At 41.9% G+C, this 20346-nt stretch overlaps 1 protein-coding gene across 1 annotated transcript in view; it reads left to right on the forward strand.

Annotated features, from left to right (window-relative positions):
• Window positions 1-20346, forward strand: part of UTP20 (UTP20 small subunit processome component) — a 64539-nt gene that overhangs the window by 16182 nt on the left and 28011 nt on the right. Inside the window, exons 16-31 of the mRNA XM_030463662.1 lie at window positions 496-646; window positions 1077-1139; window positions 1461-1619; window positions 2642-2718; window positions 3634-3713; window positions 4765-5008; window positions 5959-6165; window positions 7991-8081; window positions 9743-9828; window positions 10386-10511; window positions 11082-11248; window positions 11759-11967; window positions 15388-15531; window positions 17623-17702; window positions 18607-18833; window positions 19786-19930. Of these exons, the coding sequence (XP_030319522.1) occupies window positions 496-646; window positions 1077-1139; window positions 1461-1619; window positions 2642-2718; window positions 3634-3713; window positions 4765-5008; window positions 5959-6165; window positions 7991-8081; window positions 9743-9828; window positions 10386-10511; window positions 11082-11248; window positions 11759-11967; window positions 15388-15531; window positions 17623-17702; window positions 18607-18833; window positions 19786-19930 (2256 nt within the window). The remainder of the gene's footprint in view (window positions 1-495; window positions 647-1076; window positions 1140-1460; window positions 1620-2641; window positions 2719-3633; window positions 3714-4764; window positions 5009-5958; window positions 6166-7990; window positions 8082-9742; window positions 9829-10385; window positions 10512-11081; window positions 11249-11758; window positions 11968-15387; window positions 15532-17622; window positions 17703-18606; window positions 18834-19785; window positions 19931-20346) is intronic.

The raw sequence follows: 20346 nt of genomic DNA on the forward strand, positions 1-20346 counted from the left end.
AGCTTCAGTGTAGTGCTTTTCTGCCAGCTTCAGGCTGGGGATGCAACTTGCTTGGTGCAAGAGATCTCAAATAGCAGAAGGAGGTTTTCCTGAGGGCAGGCAGGATTCCTGGTGTCTCACATAAATCAGGATTATTTTCTTTTCTGTTGAAGGTGTTCACTGGCTGGACACCTGGGCAATAGAAGCAGCCCTTGTCTGATCTGTGCAGATTTGTTTTCTGCAGCTCTGCGTGTGGGGGGGTCCAGCCTGACTGCCCCTGCTTGACAGGCCTGATTAGTACAAAGGAGGAATCCTGTGTCTCTTGGGCTGTCATAGGTAACTGGACCTTGGGGCTGCAAGTCAGCTTGTCAGTGAAGTCTTAAATTCATGGGCCTGCTGGTGCCAGCAGAACCTGAAGTCATGTGGAATTTTCTCTTAATATTATTGTCGCTATTGCCTTGTGTTCAAATACCTGTATTGTTACACTATATGCTAATAAAACACTGGTTTTTTTAGTAATTTTCCTTCAGACCCCTCTGCGTTGCTGTTGGCTGATCTCTATTACACAAGGCTGGCATTATGTGGCTGCCAGGATCCCCTTTCCCAAGGGAACCTCATGGACTTGTTTGAGAAGTTGCATCCAAATATTTCCACTGGTGCTTCCAAGGTAATCTACTTTTTTGAGCACATGCAAGATAATTTGTATTTTAACAATGTAATGTAAGTAAACAGAGTTAAATGACAGAGTGAAAGGAGAAACAGGAGACTCTGTCAAGCTGTAACTTCCGTAGTACCTGTTTAGGACTGTGTCCATTTTTAAGAGGTTGCCATGGGTCATGTGTTAACTTTTAGTCCTGTGAAGCTTGCCTCTTCCATACAGGTGAATCGAAGCAGGAGCAGAACATACATGTTAGTTTTCAGTTGTGTGCTAGACTACAGGAGCTCATCTGCTCCTCAGCCCTAGGAGGAATCAAGTGAAATCAGCCTCCTGTACAAAATGTTAACCCGAGTCTAGGAGTGTCTGTATCTGTGCATGTAACCTGAATTCTCCTGCATGCTTCTGATGTATGTTTCCCCTTTTTCCCCTCCCTGAATAGGTCCGGCTGTTGACTGTTCGAATTCTTAACCATTTTCAGAATCCATCTTCTACACAGCTTGAGGTAGGGCTAAAACCTTTCATTTAACATTTCAAAACCATTTGTGTTTGATGATGTGTATTCATTTTTTCCCACCGAGCAGAAACCAAACGTGTCTGGCAGAGGCTGTCTTCTGCTCTTGTGTTCACGTTCAAGTTTTCCTTTGTCTCCCTGCTTCCTAATGTGTTCAAATGTGTGAGTTTTAGTGCCTGAGTGGTGGAAACCAGAGCAAGTTCTTTGATTTCTCACTGTCATGCAAAATGACTGGGACTCTGTGTAGTTTAGCTGAAGTACCTTTCAATGAGAAAAGAATACTCTTGAAATCCATGTCACTTGTTTGTTCAGGGCGATGGCACAGGAGAGCTCCAGCCAGTGTTTGCCATACTGCTTCAAGCAGAACTTGTGCCAGCAACAGTGAATGATTACAGAGAGAAACTTCTCCATTTGAGGAAACTAAGATGTGATATAGTGCAGTCTGGAATACCAAATGGACCTTTGCAGGAGGTAAGTAGCTATTGTCTTAAAGCAGTTGTCACATTCTTTTATTCCCAGAGAAGATTCTTATTCCATCACATAGATTGCAGAGTTTTTAATAAGAGTTCATAAAAAAAAATTGTCTCCCTGATTAGGTTTTAGAAAACTTACTTGTCAGTAGATCACAGCTCCCATTATCCTTGGAACTATTGTGTTCTCTTGAATATTTTGTAGAACAGCAGTGGTATCCAGAAAAATGCCCACAAGCAACATTAATCAGGTTACACTATTGTGGAAAGGAAAGCAAATCATTCCACAGAGAAGTGAGTTGTGACCTTGGCATACTCTCAGCATAGTTTAACATTAGCAGGACTCCCATTGGCCATTGAAGAACCTACCTTCTGAACATGGCTGCAGGGTCAAAATCTTGTCTGCTTGTGACTGTTGAATCTCCCTCGATGCTGAGCTAAAGGAGACCTCACTTTATAGTTGTTGGAAAGGTCACAATTTTACTAGTTAAATTATCATGGACTTGGTGGGAGGGGATTTGTTGTTATTTTTGTGGCTTTTGCTGTGCCTGAATAATTTTTTTTACCGTGGCTTGCAAGCTTCTGTGAGGAAGGGTTTGTAGGTCAGCCTTAGTACATGTAGGTCAGCAAAGAGCTAGTCCAGAGGACATGCTGCTAGGCCTAGTGCAATGAAGACTCCTCAGGGCAAACTTTCCTCTTTCTGAAGTCCCGGTGCTGCTATGGCAGCTCTGAAGTTTGAGAGGGAGACAGGCAATCAAGTTTATCTGGTTTTACACATTCATGGTATGTAGATATGGTGAGTAGATCTCAGTGCAGCTTACAGTAAGTGAGCTCCAGTTTTCCTCATGCAGCTCTGAGACAAGGAATGTGTACGTGAGTGACTGATTTCATTACTTATAGTACTTCTGAGAACTTCTTGATGAAAGTTCCATTTGAGAGGAAGAAAGGTTGGAGGAGGTTGGCTGGTCTTTAACTATTGTTATGTGTTACATCTCAACAAGATGGTATTGTGTCTCATTCTAGGTGCCTCTTCGTTATTTACTAGGAATGCTTTATATTAACTTCAGCCCTCTCTGGGATCCTGTCATTGAACTCATAACGTGAGTATATGCCCTTGGATGCTGCAATTTGTGGTTGACTTGAAGAACAATTCCTTCCATTGTTCTGTGAACAAAGTTGAGGTAAAAATGTCTCACTTGGAGAGACCTGGGCATGAGAACCTTCATGTGAAATCTTCTGAAACTGATTTGATCTCTCAAATAAATCACAACCTGCTAGAATCTTAATTTAGTTTCTGATTTTTCTTGCTATTAAAGGTGACTAGCAACAAATATAGCCAAAGAGCATCAGAGTTTTGAGACAAAGGTAGCAGGATTTGATTAGTGTTTCTTCACAAATGCTTAAAGGAGCAAGAAGTCCCTCTCAATTTTCCTGTCTCTGACTTTTTTCTCCATATTGGAAAACCTCTAAATCCTACTGAGGAGTAGGGAAGACAGCTGAGCTGAATATTCAAGACAGTGTCTGCTTTCAGCGTGACTTTATCTACTTGGGTTTTTTTATACCTCTGTTGTATGATTAAAAAGGATGGCATTTTCCCCTTCAAACTAGCAAATCAATTTTTAAAAAATTAAAACAGCTCTTCAAAAGATATGTCCATGCTAATTCTTCTTTTCTAGATGATGTTACTGTACAGAAGTCAGTGGAAAGCTGGAGAACATTTTTACTTAATTTGAGTTCATTTGAAGTCATGAGATACAACCAGATTATTTTAATAACATTTGACATTTGGGATCCATGAGTGAAGGCAAGAATGTGCTACAGCTGTATCGTGCAGATGTCCTTTCTTTGGACACTCACATTAAAGCAGTGATCAGAGCCTCTAATTGTGTTAATTGTTAATGTGCCTATGACTCAGGGTTTTTTGTGGTTGGTTTTTTTTCCCTTTTTTTTTTTTTTTTTTTTCTTCTGTGTTGTTTTTTTTTATTTCAATTTCTTGCTGTCTTATGTTTTGTTAGTTCTCATGCAAAGGAAATGGAGAATAAACAGTTCTGGAAGGTCCTATATGAACATTTGGAGAGGGCTGCTACATATGCTGGTAAGTCATGGCTCCTGAATGTTGTACTCAGCTAATTGTGAATGACATGATTGTGTTTTCATGTGCCCCAGATTTACATGTGATGGGGGAATTCAGGACCAGGGCTCTTGACTACCAGCATCATGTCCAGGGCAGGAATGGAGAGGCTTGGGAGAAAACAATGCCTCTTCTATTCTAAACACTAACATGCAGATAGAAAAGAGCCCTGCACTACAGGAGGAAAGTTCCAGATTTTGGAAAGCCATGCAGCTGTTTCATCCCTGCTTAAGGCTGGCTCTGACCAGAGTGATAAGGAACAACAACAAAACCTGTGTGGGGCTGACCACCCTTCAGCTTCAAAGGTTCAGTGGAATTTATAGTGTCTTTTTTAAAAAGAGTGTTCTTTTCAGATTTACCTGTGGGTGTATGGATTCTGTGCTGTCATGATAGAGCCATGAGCACACAGCCGTTTGTGGGCTTCTCTGTTACTTAAAGAGAACTGAACTTTATTGAAATGCATCAGGGCTGTAAGGCATCCTAGAGTACTTTCTAAGCAATGTAGTTCTTTTAGATCAGTGTTAAGTATATAGAATCATAGAATTGGCTAGGTTGGAAGGGACCTCAGAGATCATCAAGTCCAAACCTTGCTCCATTACTGCTGCAGTTGCGAGACCATGGCACTGAGTGCCACATCCAGTCTCTTTTTAAATATCTCCAGGGACAGAGAATCCACTACTTCCCTGGGCAGCCCATTCCAATGCCTGATCACCCTCTCCGTAAAGAAATTCTTTCTAATGTCCAACCTAAACCTCCCCTGGCACAAATTGAGACCGTGCCCTCTTGTCTTGCTGAGAGTTGCCTGGGAAAAGAGACCAACCCTCCCCTGGCTACACCCTCCTTTCAGGGAGTTGTAGAGAGTGATGAGGTCTCCCCTGAGCCTCCTCTTCTCCAGGCTGAACACTCCCAGCTCCCTCAGCCTCTCCTCATATGTCTCCAGAAGTATTGCTTTTATATTGGGAACTCATACCTTGCAATTATGATGTAACCTAACAGGATATTCTTTGTTCTATAGAAATGGAGCTGCAGAATGAACTAGATGAACAGGAGGAAAGTATGGATGAAACAGAAAGTGAGAAGATGCCAGAAGGAGGGGTGAGGACTGTCTTCCTGGAGCAGCTGAGGACTAGGACAGATTGCAGGGAGCGGCTGGACCACACCAACTTCCGCTTTCTGCTGTGGAAAGCACTGGATAAGTTTCCAGACAGAGTGGAGCCCAGGTCGAGGGAGCTTTCCCCACTTCTTTTGAGATTTATTCGGTAAGTAACATTTTTTTTTTCAGTTGAGAGGACATATTGCTTTCATTGCATTAAAGATATGGCTGTCCCATTATAGACTTCAATTCCTGGATGCATGGCTGATGAGTTGTCATGTTTACAGTTAAGATAGTATTTTGACTGAAATATGGATTCTGTTTGAAGTCTGACAGAAGAAGCTGGCTGAAATGAAACTGGCAGTACGTTTCTGTGGTTCAGTCTCTAATGTATTGACAGTAGGGAGTGATTTCAGTGGAAATAAGGTTGCTGGTTTCTTTGGTTTTCTTTTGTTGTTTTGTTTTGACTATACATTGTTACTCGGAATCATAGAAAACCAAAATATTTTACCCCAAGATGAAGAAAATTCTGGTTTTATTAGAGGCTGGTTCAGTTTCCTGCCCCTGGAAGGAAAGCAGTGGTGTGCTTGCATGAGTGCACATAGCAGATACTGTGGTGCACATGGGTAGGTGTGATCTCATGGCAGGGAATGGGTTTTGATATTGCTTTTCTGTGTTTTGCTTCCCTTCCTGGAGAAATTGAACCATAGTGTAGTAAATAAGTAAGTTTCCTCACTTAATTTCACATTCACTGCATACTCACTGTTCACCTGCCCACCTGAGCAAACACAATGCCCCCCATGTCCTCCACATAGCTTCCTTACAGACCTCTAGTAGTAATTCAGTGATTCATGTCTCCTTTTTCCTCTCTACACAGCACCTCCAATCTCTTGTAGTCTATTTGGTCACTGCCCTATATCTCTTCAACTCATAGACAAAGAAGAATATACTTCGCTGAAATACTTTTGGGTATTTTTAGCCATATAGTGTCCCAAGAAACAATGCCACTAGTAATGAGAATAATAGATTGTGGAATTTCAAATTGTTCTTGCCCTGAAACCCTGAAAAATTATATGTGCTATGCTACTTAATTCCTTTTTTCTTTTTTAACCACAGAAACGAGTACTACCCAGCAGATTTATTGGTCGCTCCATCTCAGGATCTGAGGAAGAAAGCTAGGGGTACAGTAGCAGCAAAAGAAGTACCTGGTGAAGAGGTGAATGATGTTGCTATGGAAGAGGAGGAGGAGGAAGAAGAAAAGGAAGTAGAGGAACCAATCACTGTAGGGCTAACCAAAAAAAAGCCAAGAAGAGCTGCTGCTAAGTAAGTATTTTTAGTTTTCCCTTGCTAGTGCTTTCATGGAAAGGCAGATTCAGCAGCTCATGTTGAGATTAAAGCTATGTGTGTGTGTATGTATATATATGTATATGTATATCCCTTCTTCTTTGGCTCACACTTTATAATATTTCAGTGGATTATAAGCACTTCAGAGGCAGAAACTCTGCCTGCACAGTACTAAACAATCAAAGACCCCACCCAGGCTTTATCATGATCACATTACATGCTGACAAGATGTGGTTTGTGGTACTTCAAGGAAAAATTACATGGTTTTATGAAGCCATTGTGTAGTTCTTGAGGGCCATTGTACCCTGGCTTTTCTGTGTGTATGTCTTTGTCTATTAAAGCCATGGGCATTGACAAACACTTTGAAAACTGAGACTTCATTTAGGTATTTTCATATTGGGATTCTACCATTGCCTGTCTCTTATAAATTTTGGCCCTGGTCTTCTTTGGGACAAAGATTTTCAGTTGCTAGTGTTTTAGACTAAAGCTAGATGCTATTGTCATTTCATTGTCTGTAGTGCTACACTCATGGAGAAGGTGATTCTTGGTATGGATTCTCTAATTTCTCTGATCAGACTTTTTACCCTAACAAACTCTTGTCAAAGGTCCGTTACAAATACATCACCAAACCTTGTATTTTTCCACTTTTTTTTTTTTTGCAAAGAATGTTCCTTGTAATAATAGAGAACTTAAAAATCCATCCTTACATGTTGGAACATGATCAGTATTTGATATGTAACCTTGATATGTAAATTGTTGTTTAAACCCAGGTGTCTTACAGGCGCATCATTTTGTTCCCAAATTCTGGCTTGTATCTGTAAATTAGCAGCAACTAAAATACAGTCACAGTCCAAGATTTTTTTTTTGATAGATTGGTTGGGGTTTTTTAAGCCTCCATCTCAAAATGTCCATGTGCTTAAGAGCACATTAGTTGCTGGTAGGAGTAACAAAGGCATAAAAGTTTACTGGAGATGTGTTAATGAGTTCTGGACTGACCTCCCTCTGCCTGAGACAGCTCATGCTGTGATGGGAGAGCTCTTCTGGGTCTGAGGCAGCAAGAGGACCCACACCTGCCCTGAGCTTGGTGTGGGGCTGCTCCAAGGCCCTGTACTTGACCTTTGGCTAAACACAGCCTTGGAGGAGCGTGGCCCAGCTACATGTCCAGAGAGTTCAGTGTAAAAACTGCTGTGAGGAGCAGCTGGATGAAGACAGCCCCTGCCAACCCCACAGCACATGTGGTGGATGAGATCTTGTGCCTTCTTTATCCCAGTCACCTCTCTCCCCACCCACAAAGTGGAGGTAAGGCAGATGTGGGATGACACAGCCTCTTCTAGGGGCACTTCCTCCCTTCTGTGTTTGCAGCCCAGCATAAATCCAGCATGGTCTGTGGCTAAATACAGGACTTCCTTGTTCATGGGAGTGAAATGGGCACCAGTTAAGGGCAAGTAAATAAATAGGGGTAAAATCACCTGTTTGGTGTTCCAGGTGGGCTGGCAGAAAGCAGTAAGCTGCATCTCGACTGTATTTTCTTGCCAAAAGCTGAGTCTGTTTAGTACTACTGTAGAAACATCCTTCCCAGTGCAGTGAAGTGACATCTGGGAGAAGCTGCTTAACAGAGGGAACAGGATAATTCTTGCTGGTTCTGAAATGGATACTGAGACTTCAGATCCTCTTATGTTGATTCTACTTTTTTTTCCTTTCTTGTTAATCAGTTTTAATGAAAGTTTTCCATTTGTTTATGGTAATGTAGGATTGTCTCCTCTGGTCATTTTAATAAAAATACTTGTTTTATTTTGTTTTACAGGCAACTAATAGCCCACTTACAGGTTTTCTCTAAATTCTCAAATCCTCGTGCATTGTATTTGGAGCAGAAGTTGAATGCATTATATACCCAGGTGATGCTATTTGCTGTCTTTCTAGTATTACTTCTAATAAATGAAATCATTATTATTTGGGTGCAGTGTCTGAGACTGCAGAAACCTGTTGTTCTCTGAACCCAGCCATGATAGTTGGAAAAAGAGCTCTCCTTGAGAGGGCTTCATAGCAGACTTCACTTGAAATGAGCCTTTAGCAAAGATCTGCTTGAGGTCTGGCTAAATTTGCAAGGAGTGGCTTGTGCAAACAGATCTGGAAGCAGACAAGTCCTTGGCGGGGTGGAGGAGTGCCTGTCACGGGCATATGCCCTGACTGTGTATAGTGTGTAAATCACTATCAGCAAAATCAAAACTGAAGATAAACAGATTAACTGAATAAGCAGGGAACATGGATTAAAGAGCAGAGCCTAGATAATGCCTGTCTAACCAAAAGTTTCTTCTAACTTTAAGTAAGGGAGGCAGGAAAACATCTAAGAAGAAATGAGATGGGAGGAATCACAGTCTTAAGAAGAGCATAGAAAGAGAGAACAGAATTTCTTCTTGAAGAATATTTAGTTTGATGAGATTCAGTTTTTTAGGGGTTTCCATGAACGAATTGTCAAAAATTAGACACTGAAGAGGGATTCTGAGTCTTTATCCTACACTCCTTAATAGGGTATTTTATTTTACTATGTTATGTTGGTTCCCAGTTTGTGGATTTATTCAGATCATTTGGTTTTGGTCTAATTGTTCCAAGCTTATGTTGTCTGAGGCTGTGATCAGTGGGCTGTAGAAATGTATTAAAACAGTATGAACCTGTTAATTCCCTATGTTTACCTGGCACACAGTGTGGCTGTTGTCATGTCCGTTCATTAGGCCCCAAGTTTGAGAATCTCTAATGAACATCCACTCCACTTAGATCAACCTCAGAATATGGCTTATGAAAAAAGTTGGTCCATGTATTTTCTTGCCCACATTCTTAGCAAGATATTGAACAGATGTGTACAGGTCAAAACAGTGTGTGAATAGCAATCTAAGAATGTGGGCTTGCCATTCTCCACTGCTTGCCATTTCTGTGTATCAGAATATGCATTTTCATGGCTGGTGTGTCCATCTGGCATAGGGACATCACGACGAAGTGAACTTTGGTAATTTTGGCTTGTGCTGTGTGATGGGAAACAGAAGAATTGATATGGATACTGCTTGGGTAAATGATTGGTACTTCTTAGTGCCTAGATCATGGCGAGTTATTGTTGAGAGAGGGCAAATCTCAATGAGACTTTGCATAACCAGGTCTCATGAGTATTTTGTGTTTGTCACAGGGAAGAGAAGCAGCTGTCTTGGAATGGTTTGGGTAGTCTGCTTTTTGATCCAGTCTGCCCAGGTGCACAGCTGGTTACTGGTTTTGAAGGTTGAAAGCACAGGCTGTCTAAAAAGCAGTCATGAAAAAACAGACATTGCAGCTGTCCTGAGGAGATGGCAGGGGCAAAGTATGTAAGAACTGCTTGCAACCATATTTGCTTTTTATGGGTGGCAGTTGTGTATTCATGTCTTGGTTTTATACTGGCAACACATACATCCTGGTTCCATTTGGATAAGTTAGTCCAAAATCTGCTTGAGCTTGGAGCCTTTGGGTTGTTTCACTGGTTTAGGTAAGCTGTCTTCTAGATTGGGGCTCATTTTCTTTCCTTTGTCATTTGCAGTTACTGACACATCAAGACCAGAATGTACAGAGAATAGCTCTTGACTGTATTATGACATATAAGCATCCTCATCTACTGCCATACAAGTAAGAGCTTTTATATTATTTTAGTGTCTGTGAATGAGCCTGCTGTCATATTAAGAACTGGCTTTGGGAGCAGTTGCTTCAAAGACAGAGCCTTGCCTGTGAAGACATATATAAATTTTAATTTTAACCAGTTGTATATTTCCTATCTAAGACTGGAAGTAAGGTCCTGAGGTTGGTCAGTGTCTCTTTTTTTGTTTGCAAGAAAATGATAAAGCTTTAATTCTGTCCCAGATGACAGTGTGTGTTAGTGGTTGCGTTCTTTTCAAAGAGCTTTTTTGTACTCATGCTGTATAACCACTCAGAGGAAGTGACAGCATAAAATTGTAGATTGTCACTGAATAATCTCTTCAGAATGTGTCCAGGAGGTTCTTTCCTATGTAATTAGGAAAACTGAACTTGCTGACGTATAAAATATCTTTTGATAAAAGAGTGACAACATAGTTCTTTGGTTTAAATAGACTATAGATTAGATAAATAGGTAAGTTGATACAGATGTGTGTCTGTCTGTCTATTTTTACAACCCCTGCCTACCCTCTAATAATCGTTATTGATGTTAGGGAGAACTTGCAAAGGCTGCTGGAGGACAAGAGCTTTAAAGAAGAAATAGTCCATTTCAGTATTTCTGAGGAGACTGCAGTAGTGAAAATGGAGCATCGACCAGATCTCATTCCTGTTCTTATGAGGTATGTCACCAAGTGAAGGTTTAATGATTTCATGTCAAAGTACCATGAGTAGAGATGTAATACTGCTGCTTCTTGTTTTAAACAGTTGAGATATACCACAGAGTTAATGGTATAGTGTGGTGACTTTGTGGTGTTCTGTATATGTGAGATGTTATGCAAATTATGATTTCTTAAAAAACAGCATTTTAGTAAACACTTTTTCTTCTAAGGTTTACAGGGAACTGTGAGATCATTTCAGTTCACTGAGTATTGCCACTTGTTTTTATTAAGATACATCGATGCAAGTTATGCAGATTGCTTCTTCAGAAGTAGCTGCCCTCAAGCTAGCCTGGAGGTATTCTCATTTAATAAGCTAAGTCTCCAGCAGAGCTTCCATTGTAGTATCTTTCACTGGGATTTTTTTAGGCACTGTGTAGTAATTCAGTGGAGACCCTAAAGGGAGGGGCTTCCACTCAGTTTGTTCTCACTAGGGAATGTTTTTAAATGAAATGGAGTTTCTTCTGCAGAGCAAGACAGCAGGAAACAGATGGTATGCTGAAAGCTAATGCAGTCTCTTTTTGGCTCTTGAAGAATTCTCTATGGCAGAATGAGAAACAAAACAGGGAGCAAAACACAGGGCAAGTCTTCAGCGGGCACTCGCATGTCGATCGTCCTGAGATTTCTTGCTGGCTCACTGCCAGAAGAGATACGGATGTTCTTGGATCTGCTCTTTGAAGCTGTGAAGCACTTCAGTAATGGTAAGTACAGGCAGTAGAACCTGGGGGCGTGATAATTCCTGACCTGTAGAAATGTGGGAGGATAAATATTGCCTAGTGCTGTTATGTGCTTCAGTTTGTCTTTAACAGTGCCTTGAAGGATGAAAGTAAAATTTTTGGGAAGGACCGAGATTCCCCTGAGCTTTTCCTTGCAAAGCATGATTGCTCTGTCCTACAGGTACAACAAGGCCAGAAAAATTGTGTGATTTGTTACAGCTGCACAAGTAAGCTGTAGTTTAGGCCAGGAGTAAACATTGTGAGTTAACTTGCTGCATGCGATGGCAATAAACAGAGGCTGCAAAGTTCTCAGATACTGGAGCACTGGGAGGCATCTGAGTGTCACAGAAAGCTGAAGCTGTTCTTCAAAAAGCTGAATATGAGTAACTGTAATTTAGATTCAGATTTTAGTGCTTTTCATTGAAGATTATTTTTGGTACTGAGTATCATCATGGTGCTTCTCCATTGAAGTTGCTGTCCCTTTTTCTGTTGCAGGGCCTTGCCATACTGCAGTGCTTCGCAGTATGTCAGAGCTGGATTTAGCTAAAGTCCTGCCTCTTGGGCGTCAGCATAGTCTCTTCAATGGTTTTGAAGTTGTGTTGAAAAACATGGGACATTTGATCCGTCAGTATCTGCCTGAAATTCTACAGATTTTGCTCTGTATGACAGCTGTGGTATCCTGCATCCTCCAGCAAAGAGAGAAGGTACGATATAATACACATGTATGTGTACAGATTCCTTTCCCCTCCTTCTTGCCTCAGCTTGCACATATACAACCTCACTGGGTCAGATCAAGATAAATTTAAAGCCAGCTAGGACTGAAGCATAGCAATTATGTATCTCTCAAAATACAGGCCAGTGATGTTTTTCTGAAAGTGTTCAGGGCTCAGGCAGTGCAGTTAACATGTTTAGAAAGCTGCTTTGGACTGAATTTTAGTTGGAATTACTGGAGAGGGAATTGCAGGTGATCTCCATGAATAGCTGCCTGCCTTATCTGTAGACAGAAGGACAGGAAGGAAAGGTAAATTATTTGTTGCAAGGATGTTACAGGATCTTGTTGGCAGGAGGTTGGAATCAGCCTTAAAGGTTTTTTGGCTGCAAGGATAAAAGCATGAGCAGGGGAAGGAGAGGATTTCAAGTTCCTTGCCTGAGGGCTTCAGGGCAGAACTGTCTTTGAGGTGGTTTGTAGGGGCTCTGGGTCCCAGAGTAGCTCATCCCTGTGGATGGTCACAGTGATTATCTCCAGTGATTGTCTCCTGCCTTGGGACATGAAGGCACCATAGAAGGAAGCACATCCATCTCTGTATCAGGAGTAGTCATGCTAATCCAACCTCATGATAATTCTGAGACAATTTGAGAATGAGCCACGAATCTTAGGAGCTCTAGGAATGTTTTTTCTCCTTACTGTGTACTGTCTGTACTGCAGAGGGGGTCAGGTGAGGGTAACACTCTGTTAAAGATTGACTGCACCTAAGATAGGGCATGTGGACTTCCTGGTGCCCTGTGCCCAGGAGAGCAGTGCAGAGATCCCTGTGCTCTAGCCCAGATAGCACAGGAGTCTTTTTCCAGCTGTGTGGAAGCTATGAGATTGACACAGGCTTTTCTGTCTTTCTGAAACCTGTGCCTTAGCCAGGCTTCAATCCAAACTGCAAAAGGACAGCTTGAGTCTGGTCTGGTATAATCTGATCATATATTAGATGAGAAACAAGCAACTGCACAGTCATCATCATCACAGTGGTGCTGAAGGGAGTTACGAGATGATAGACTGAGCAAGTGGTTTTAGGTAATGAACATTTTGTCAATATGTGTGTGTTCTTGCCAAGACCCATCTGTGAGCATACAAGGTTAGTTAGAACTTATCATGAAAACAATCCATCAAACAAAACAAACCCTTGCAGGCAGCATCTAAAGTCACATAGTTGCCTTCAGGCTGCACAGAATCTTGTAACTGTCTTCATCTACGAAGAGGATGAGCAAATTTTGGGGCAGCAGCATCCCTCAGTCTGACTTAAGCAATAGATCATGTGTGTCTTCATTTTATACTGGGGAAGGAGTTTTAAAAGTGACCTCATTCATTGCTGTGATAGTGACATTTTGACAGGCTTTGACAGGCTTTGTGTTTTGTCTGAACTTAATTTAGCACTTCATTAACTTGTGAGATGTTAAAAGCTCGAAGAAGAGTGTGAAAAATCTGTTTATATTGGCTAATGATTAGAAGAGAATGATTCTTAGAGTTTTAGAGTAATTTATTGCAGACTGATACTGCCTAGAGAGTTAAGTATCAACTTTGAACATTATAAGCCAAGTTATTAAATTATCATTTCCTACTGCTTGTGTTCAGTAGGGAGTTTCTTTGTCTCTCTAAGACATGATCTCAGAAGGCTGCTTTTATGGTAGATGGGAACATTGGAAGACCCAAAATTATTTTGCTTGGGACTCACAATTAGTAAGTGTCACAAAGCAGAGGACATTTACCAGTAAACCAATCTGCACACAGAATCGAGATACTTGGTTTGTTCCAGTTCTGTGGAGAAAGGGTTGCTAGGTGGTAAATCCAAAAGCTAGCACCCTTTTTGAGAAGGAACTCAGGTCTTATACACAGAGTAGTAACAAAGAATAAATTACAGCAGGAATTTGTCGACTTGTCACTCCTAACTTTGCATATGAAGACAGAAAAATTTATTATTCCCTTATCTCGAGGCTCCTATCTTTTGCCACCATCCTGCACTAACGCAAATGTGATGCTGTCTCCTATTCTCCAACCCAGGTTGTGAAATCTGGAATCGTTGTTAACCCTTTTCCTTGTGACCTTACATTGGGTCTGTCTGAGGGGTGGGGTATTCACATTGTAATTAGCTATGTGAAGGGGACCATTTTAGCAACCCTTACATTCTCTCTTCTTCTCTCAAGGCTGCTTCCATTTAAGTTTAATGTCCCACTATCCCCTCTTAAAGGCCTCACTCACTTTGTAAAACACCTCCTTCAACCTTCCAGCAATAGCAGCCTGGTTAGTGCTTTCTTTGGCCATTGAAGCAGCTCACTGACTGCCTGGAAGCTGGTCACACACCATTAATACACATTCAGCACAGCTTGGGACTTCCTGAGAAAGAGCATGTTTGATTTCTTTCCACCATGTCCTCTTTGTCTTTTTACCTGTCATTTTAGGTGCAAAGTGTATAGCAGTGTATTGCATGCTTGGGGGTTGCATCTTCAAAAGTCCCTAAGTACATCAAAGAAAATAATCGTGATGTCTTTCAGTGAAGCTTTGACACCAAAGCTGCTTGGCACAATAAGAGATTCGAGTGTTTATTCTATGTGGTGTATCATGATATGTTCTGGAGACCCGGAGGAAGCCATTTATGTGCTCTGACTTGGCTCTGCTTTTTGTGAAACTGGCGTTCTGTACTTGAGAAGCTATCTCATGTTTGTGTAGTGAGCTGCTTCACACAGTATGGAAAGAATCTAGGTTATTCAAGCTGATACTGGTTTCCAGAAGAGTCAGAATGCAGCAGTTTATGAGTAACTTTATGATGAGCTGATTTCCTTACTGAAATGTTTTCCTCATGAAAAGCTATGGAATATAAGTGCTAAATGAGTACAGGAAGCATCCTCCTGTAACCAAATGCTATGCTTCCCCACACACTATTGCTTGAGGTGATGCACATTCTTTCTCCATTCCTCTTGCTTCTCCTTGTCTATTTCTTTTCTTACCAGGAGTTATCAGTGGACAAAGTACAGTTTTGCTTTCAAGAGCTAATTTGGGTCCTTTCCTGGGTAATACAGAATTATTTAAGTGTCAGGGCTGGAAATGTTATAGCTTTCTGCACTTCATCCATGCTGATTTCAAACCTGTCAGCATGGATTTTGATGAGCTGAAGGAATTCTGTGTATCTGACTAAGTGCTGGAACAGGCACATCTTAGAGAAAATTCAGGTCAGTACTGAGAGGTAGATTCCTGCTGTGAACCAAGTTACAGGTGAAAACAGAAAAGCATTGTGGTAGTTTCAGCAAAAGTTGTATCTGTGGTCAATGAATCGCTGTGTTTTATTTCAGAGCATGCAGTTGGTAGTTGTTCTAGAAAGGTCTTATTGGGTTTTTGTTTTTTGTTTTTTGTTTTTCTACAGATCCAACCTAGGTTGATCAATCCACTGAAGAATTTGAGACGTCTTGGACTTAAGCTTGTGGCAGAGTTTTTTTCTGATTATGACACCTACAGCTTTAGTGTGGAAGAGATTGATGCAGTTTTCCATGCAGTAGTATGGCCTCAGGTCAGTATTTCTTGTTCTTCCAAACCACCTTGTGTGTGACCTGAACCACACAGAGAGCCCCAGCTGCACCAGAGTCCATCACGTCAGCTATGACTGTCACAAGATTGGTAGTGGCATCAGGACAGATTCTGACATTCTGATCTGTCTGTGCAAGGCCAGTTTCTTCACTCATGTCTGGTTAGTCCTGGGATAATCAAGTCACGGGCTGAAGTACAAATGAATTCATCTGAGTAAAATGGATGCCAATTCTTTATCCTTTGACCACAGAAACAGACTTTTCCCTTGGGTGCTTCAGGATAGAAAAATAATCCTACTAGTCATTTCCAGGTGCACTTTGCTACTTTTCTGCCTTACATTTATTGGCCTGTAGCTGGGGACTGCAGGCACAAATGCTGCTGCAGGGAAGGAAGGACCCAGCAGCATCTATTGTTGGGCTGTGTGCTCTTGTGCCTGCCTTCTGGGAGACCTGCATGGGTACAGTGACAGGGCACAGGGTACAGATCCCTTATGATGTGGGAACACATGCTGTGAGCAGAGGGAGAGCACACAATATTGAAAATGAAATCGTGCTGGCCCTGTCAGTGTACTGACAGCAGCTGAGGTTAGCAGGGAGGGCCTCTACCAGCTGCTGGGTTGTCTCTGCTCTAAAGGCAGTCTCCTTCACCCAAAGGGTGACAAAACAAGATGGGTTGACTCCAGCAGAGCTCTTCTACTGTGACTTTTGAAGTAGCCAGAAGTCCAGCAGTCTCACAGCAGAAAAGACTGTCAGGAGTAACAGCTGTGATCTATAAAACCCTAGATCTGCTTCTCGAAACAGTTTTTACTCCTGCCTTGTTTCACTGCTCTTCCAGTGACAACATATGATATGTAGTATGTATATGAGGGCAAATAGTGGATAAAATATACAGTGCATAGAGGTCTGAGCTGAGCAGCGTGGAGTTGCATGTTCCTGGTTTGCCCATGTGGTTTTCCCAAGGCCAGGGTGCCACACTGGCAAAACAGCAAACATTTATGGCAATCCCAAAGCAGCTTTGAGCATGTGGTTTGGGCTTTAAGTCAGCAAAGTGCTTATGCTTTCAGGAAGCATTGTGTCTGGAAGGGCTGAGTAAATCCAAACAAGATGTGAAATTGTTGTTAAGTAGTTAGAATCCCTGTTGTCCTCATAGCTCTTTTCCTGACCTGTGGTTTTGGAGCTTCGATGGTTGTACGGTTCAGAAGCTCCCTCTAGAGGGAGCGTCCACCAAGAGAGCTCCAGGAAGATTTGTTTTGGCAAAAGTAGCGTTTGACTCGGGTTCTTTCTTTTTTCAAGGCGATGGAACTGAGGTGATTAAAAACTCGTGGAGAGAGCACATTGTTTTAAACCTGTTTTACTCGGAGGTGGAGTTTTTTGCTCGTCATACCTCAGGATTTGCTGCAGAGGCTCAATATCATTAGCTCACACAGCAAGATTCCTGCAGGGCTGGACTTTTACATCATTGAGAAAAGCTGTTTTATGCAGAGCAATAACGTTACACTGCTGGTGTGGTCAGGGTGGAAATTCCCCAGGGGTGGAGTGACAGAGGGCAGGGAACCAGACCTGTGCATTGAGTCTCTTGCCTGTGTCCAGTCATGAGAAGGAGCAGCAGCAACTACTGTATGAGCCTTAGGCTGGGCAACTCTTAAGTGAGGTTGTTTTGGACACAGAACCTTGTTAGAAGATCCCATTCCCTTGGTACAGTCCAGTGCTTGAGCCTCTCCCTCAGCAATGAAAGTGCCATGGGGAGGTAGAGCAGATGCTGGAATGGCAGGTGCTGCAGCCAGGGCATAGGAAGTGTGGGAGAAGTGGGTCTTGAGTGTTGTGCCTGATATCTCATAGATGTGTGCAGTTGAGGTTGCTACATCTGCAGCAAATCTCCACTTTCAAGAGGAGGACAAAAATGGTAGCTGGAATAACCTATAAATAGGATTAAGATAATCTTAACACGTGGTTCCACAAATACTGAGGGAGCTGGAAGAATGATGATTAAATTCTTTTCTACAAAAGCTAAACTACAGCTTGTAGAGGGATCTTTTACTTGTGTTGCATTGGTGTCTGATTTTTGCCTCCTTTAGGTCTGCAGGTTGGCTTCAGAGAGTCAGTATGCTCCAACCTTTCTGCTCAAACTCATTCATACCTGGAGTAAGAATCCCAGGTAAGTGTTCTCCTTGCAAAAAAGCATGATGAGTACTACTGAGTACACCAGACTCAAGGAACAAAGAGCATACTACTCTAGCAGCTTACGAATAATTGTGTCAAAATCCTTATTTTCGTTTTCCAGTAGGCTGCTGTTCTTTTGATAGCAGTCCTGGTGCAGCTGGGAAGCTTTCCAATTTATGCAATTACTCTCTTTTTGGTGGGCTGCTTTTCCCAAATACGAACAACCAAACAGATAAATTGCCTGGACCTAGTTGATGGATGAGGAGTAGGGTTGACTTCTTAGAATGTGTCTGTGTCATTAATCAAGACTTCTTAGTCTAGGGAAATGGGAAGTCAGTTTTACAGTCATTCATGGTTTTTTATATCTTATTTTTTTCTGTTTGATGAAAAAATGTGAGCAGGTTCAGCACAGAGTCTGTGATCGAGATTCTGACATGGAAAGCTGTAAGAGAGCTTTCTTAGATGTAGACACTCTCCAGTGCAGCTGTCTTGAATGATTTTTGCCTCTACCGCAAACACAATGCTTTTCCTTTGCTTAAGTATTGAATATCTTTTTTTAAGACATGTCATTTGTAGGCTTGAAAAACTTACATACAAATGTAAAAAAAGGGATTGGATCATCAGGTCAGGAGTGGACTAGCAGAAGACTTGGACAAACATCTGTGGAGCAAGGGTTAGGTTTAAATAATGCTATTGTGAAGCAAGAAAAGGCATTTGATGACCTCTCAACCTCCAGCCTTCACTCCCTCTGGTTTTCATAACACTGTAGTTCTGTGATTTTTGCACTTCTTCCCTGTCAGAAGACAGTCATCTTCTTTTTGTGTGCCTTTTTGCAGAAAATAATTTAAAAGTTCTAAACTTAAATTCTCAGTCAAACCTTTTCATAATCTTTCTATCAGGTATTTCCCCTTGCTGGCCAAGCAGCGTCCAGATCACCCAGAGTGTGATATACTGACGAATGTCTTCGCTGTGCTATCAGCCAAGAATCTGTCTGAGGCCACATCCAGTCTTGTGATGGACATAGCTGATAGCCTTCTCAACAGCCCAGATTTTGAACCCACAGAGCAGGTTTCCAGCTTGAGTGTGACTGACTGTGTTGTCATGGCCACTGGAGATGTGACAGAAGGTATGCCTGCATGATTGCTATGAGAGGCCCATGTGGTGCTTTGCATGGAATGTGTTAGATTATGGTGAGGTTGTCTGAGAATATTGGGGGAGGAGGCTTCCCAGTAGGGATGGAAAAGTCATTGTACAAATTTGGCTTGGCATGCTCAAGAACTGTGAAGTTCTGCCTGTCTCATGAGTGGTGATGTTCACTTTTGAGTGTCGAGGTCCTGAGCATGGGGAATTTCCTCATGAAGAGGGAAAATGCTTGTGTTTTCAACCTGTTTTGGCAGTGAAGCTTTAAATGGTAGGATAACTTCAAGAACTGCATTGCTGTCTTCACTCTGAGCCTAGCATCAAGTTTTATGTGAAAGTCCACTCTGCATATGCACATGGTCATGTATCACTGATATTCAGTCTCTTCTCCTTGACAAGAAAGACCTGCCATTGACTGCTTTTGTCTTTGAGTGGTAATAGGTAGGGTAGTGTGCTGTGTTTGATTCTATGAGACCATCTTTCACCTGTAGCACTCAAAGGTAGTGGAAAGGAGAGCAGTTGTTGCTGTGCCTGTGTTATGGCAACTTCGATTCATGCAAGAGGTCAGTGGTAGAACAAAGGAAATTGTGTCTATAAATGCTCCAGCCATTTTAGGAGACAGTTACTACCTGTGAGGGAACCTCCTTGATAAGCCCACATTTAGGGAGGCTGGTACTGAGATCTGTGAGGAGAGCTTTTATTCTTTGTGTGTTCTTTCTTTGGTCCCAGTTCAGACACATCAGACTTCGTCTCAGCAAGTGCTGCTGCATGTCCCCACCAGCTGGGTGCCCCACACATTCATTACTCCCACTAATTTTTTTTTTCTTCCACTGATAAAATCTCCATTGTCTGTATTTCCCCCTTTGTGTAGCATTGGATTTCTCTTCTGTTGTTTGCAGCACAGAGTTGGGTATTGCTAACTAATGTATCCCTTACAGAGACCCTGAGCCTGGGTTGTCGCTTGGTTATGCCTCATGTTCCTGCCATACTTCAGTACTTCAGCAAAACAATGCTAAATGTGGAGAAGGTGAAAAAGAAGAAGTATAGAGCACAAGTCAGCAAAGAGCTGAGTATACTTTCCAAGTAAGTGATTCTTTAGAGCTCAAAACAGTTGAAAAGTGTTGGAATGAGGGAGGAAGAAAGGGGCTTTTAATAATATTTTGCAAAGTAAAAAAACAGTTGTCTTACACTGTTCAAATTTAGAGCAGTTGAAAATAACCCATCTCTGGTATTGACCTTCCAAGTTGCTAATGACTGAGGGCAAAAGTTTTCAGAAACTGCTTCTAGCTGTTTCTATTGCTGGTACACACAGCCTCTTGAGTACAGGAAAAGGTACAGAAATGCCTACAGTCATGCAGAACTGAATACTTGGGCTGATACCATGATTTTGGTGGGTACACTCTATTAGCCTGGGGACAAATGAATGGGCTGACAAAGCCCTGTGTTATGGCACTAGTGCTGACTGAGTTTTTCCTTTGCTCTGTACCAGTGATTGGATT

Source organism: Calypte anna, chromosome 1, assembly GCF_003957555.1.
Source record: "Calypte anna isolate BGI_N300 chromosome 1, bCalAnn1_v1.p, whole genome shotgun sequence".
Taxonomy (NCBI): Eukaryota; Metazoa; Chordata; class Aves; order Apodiformes; family Trochilidae; genus Calypte; species Calypte anna.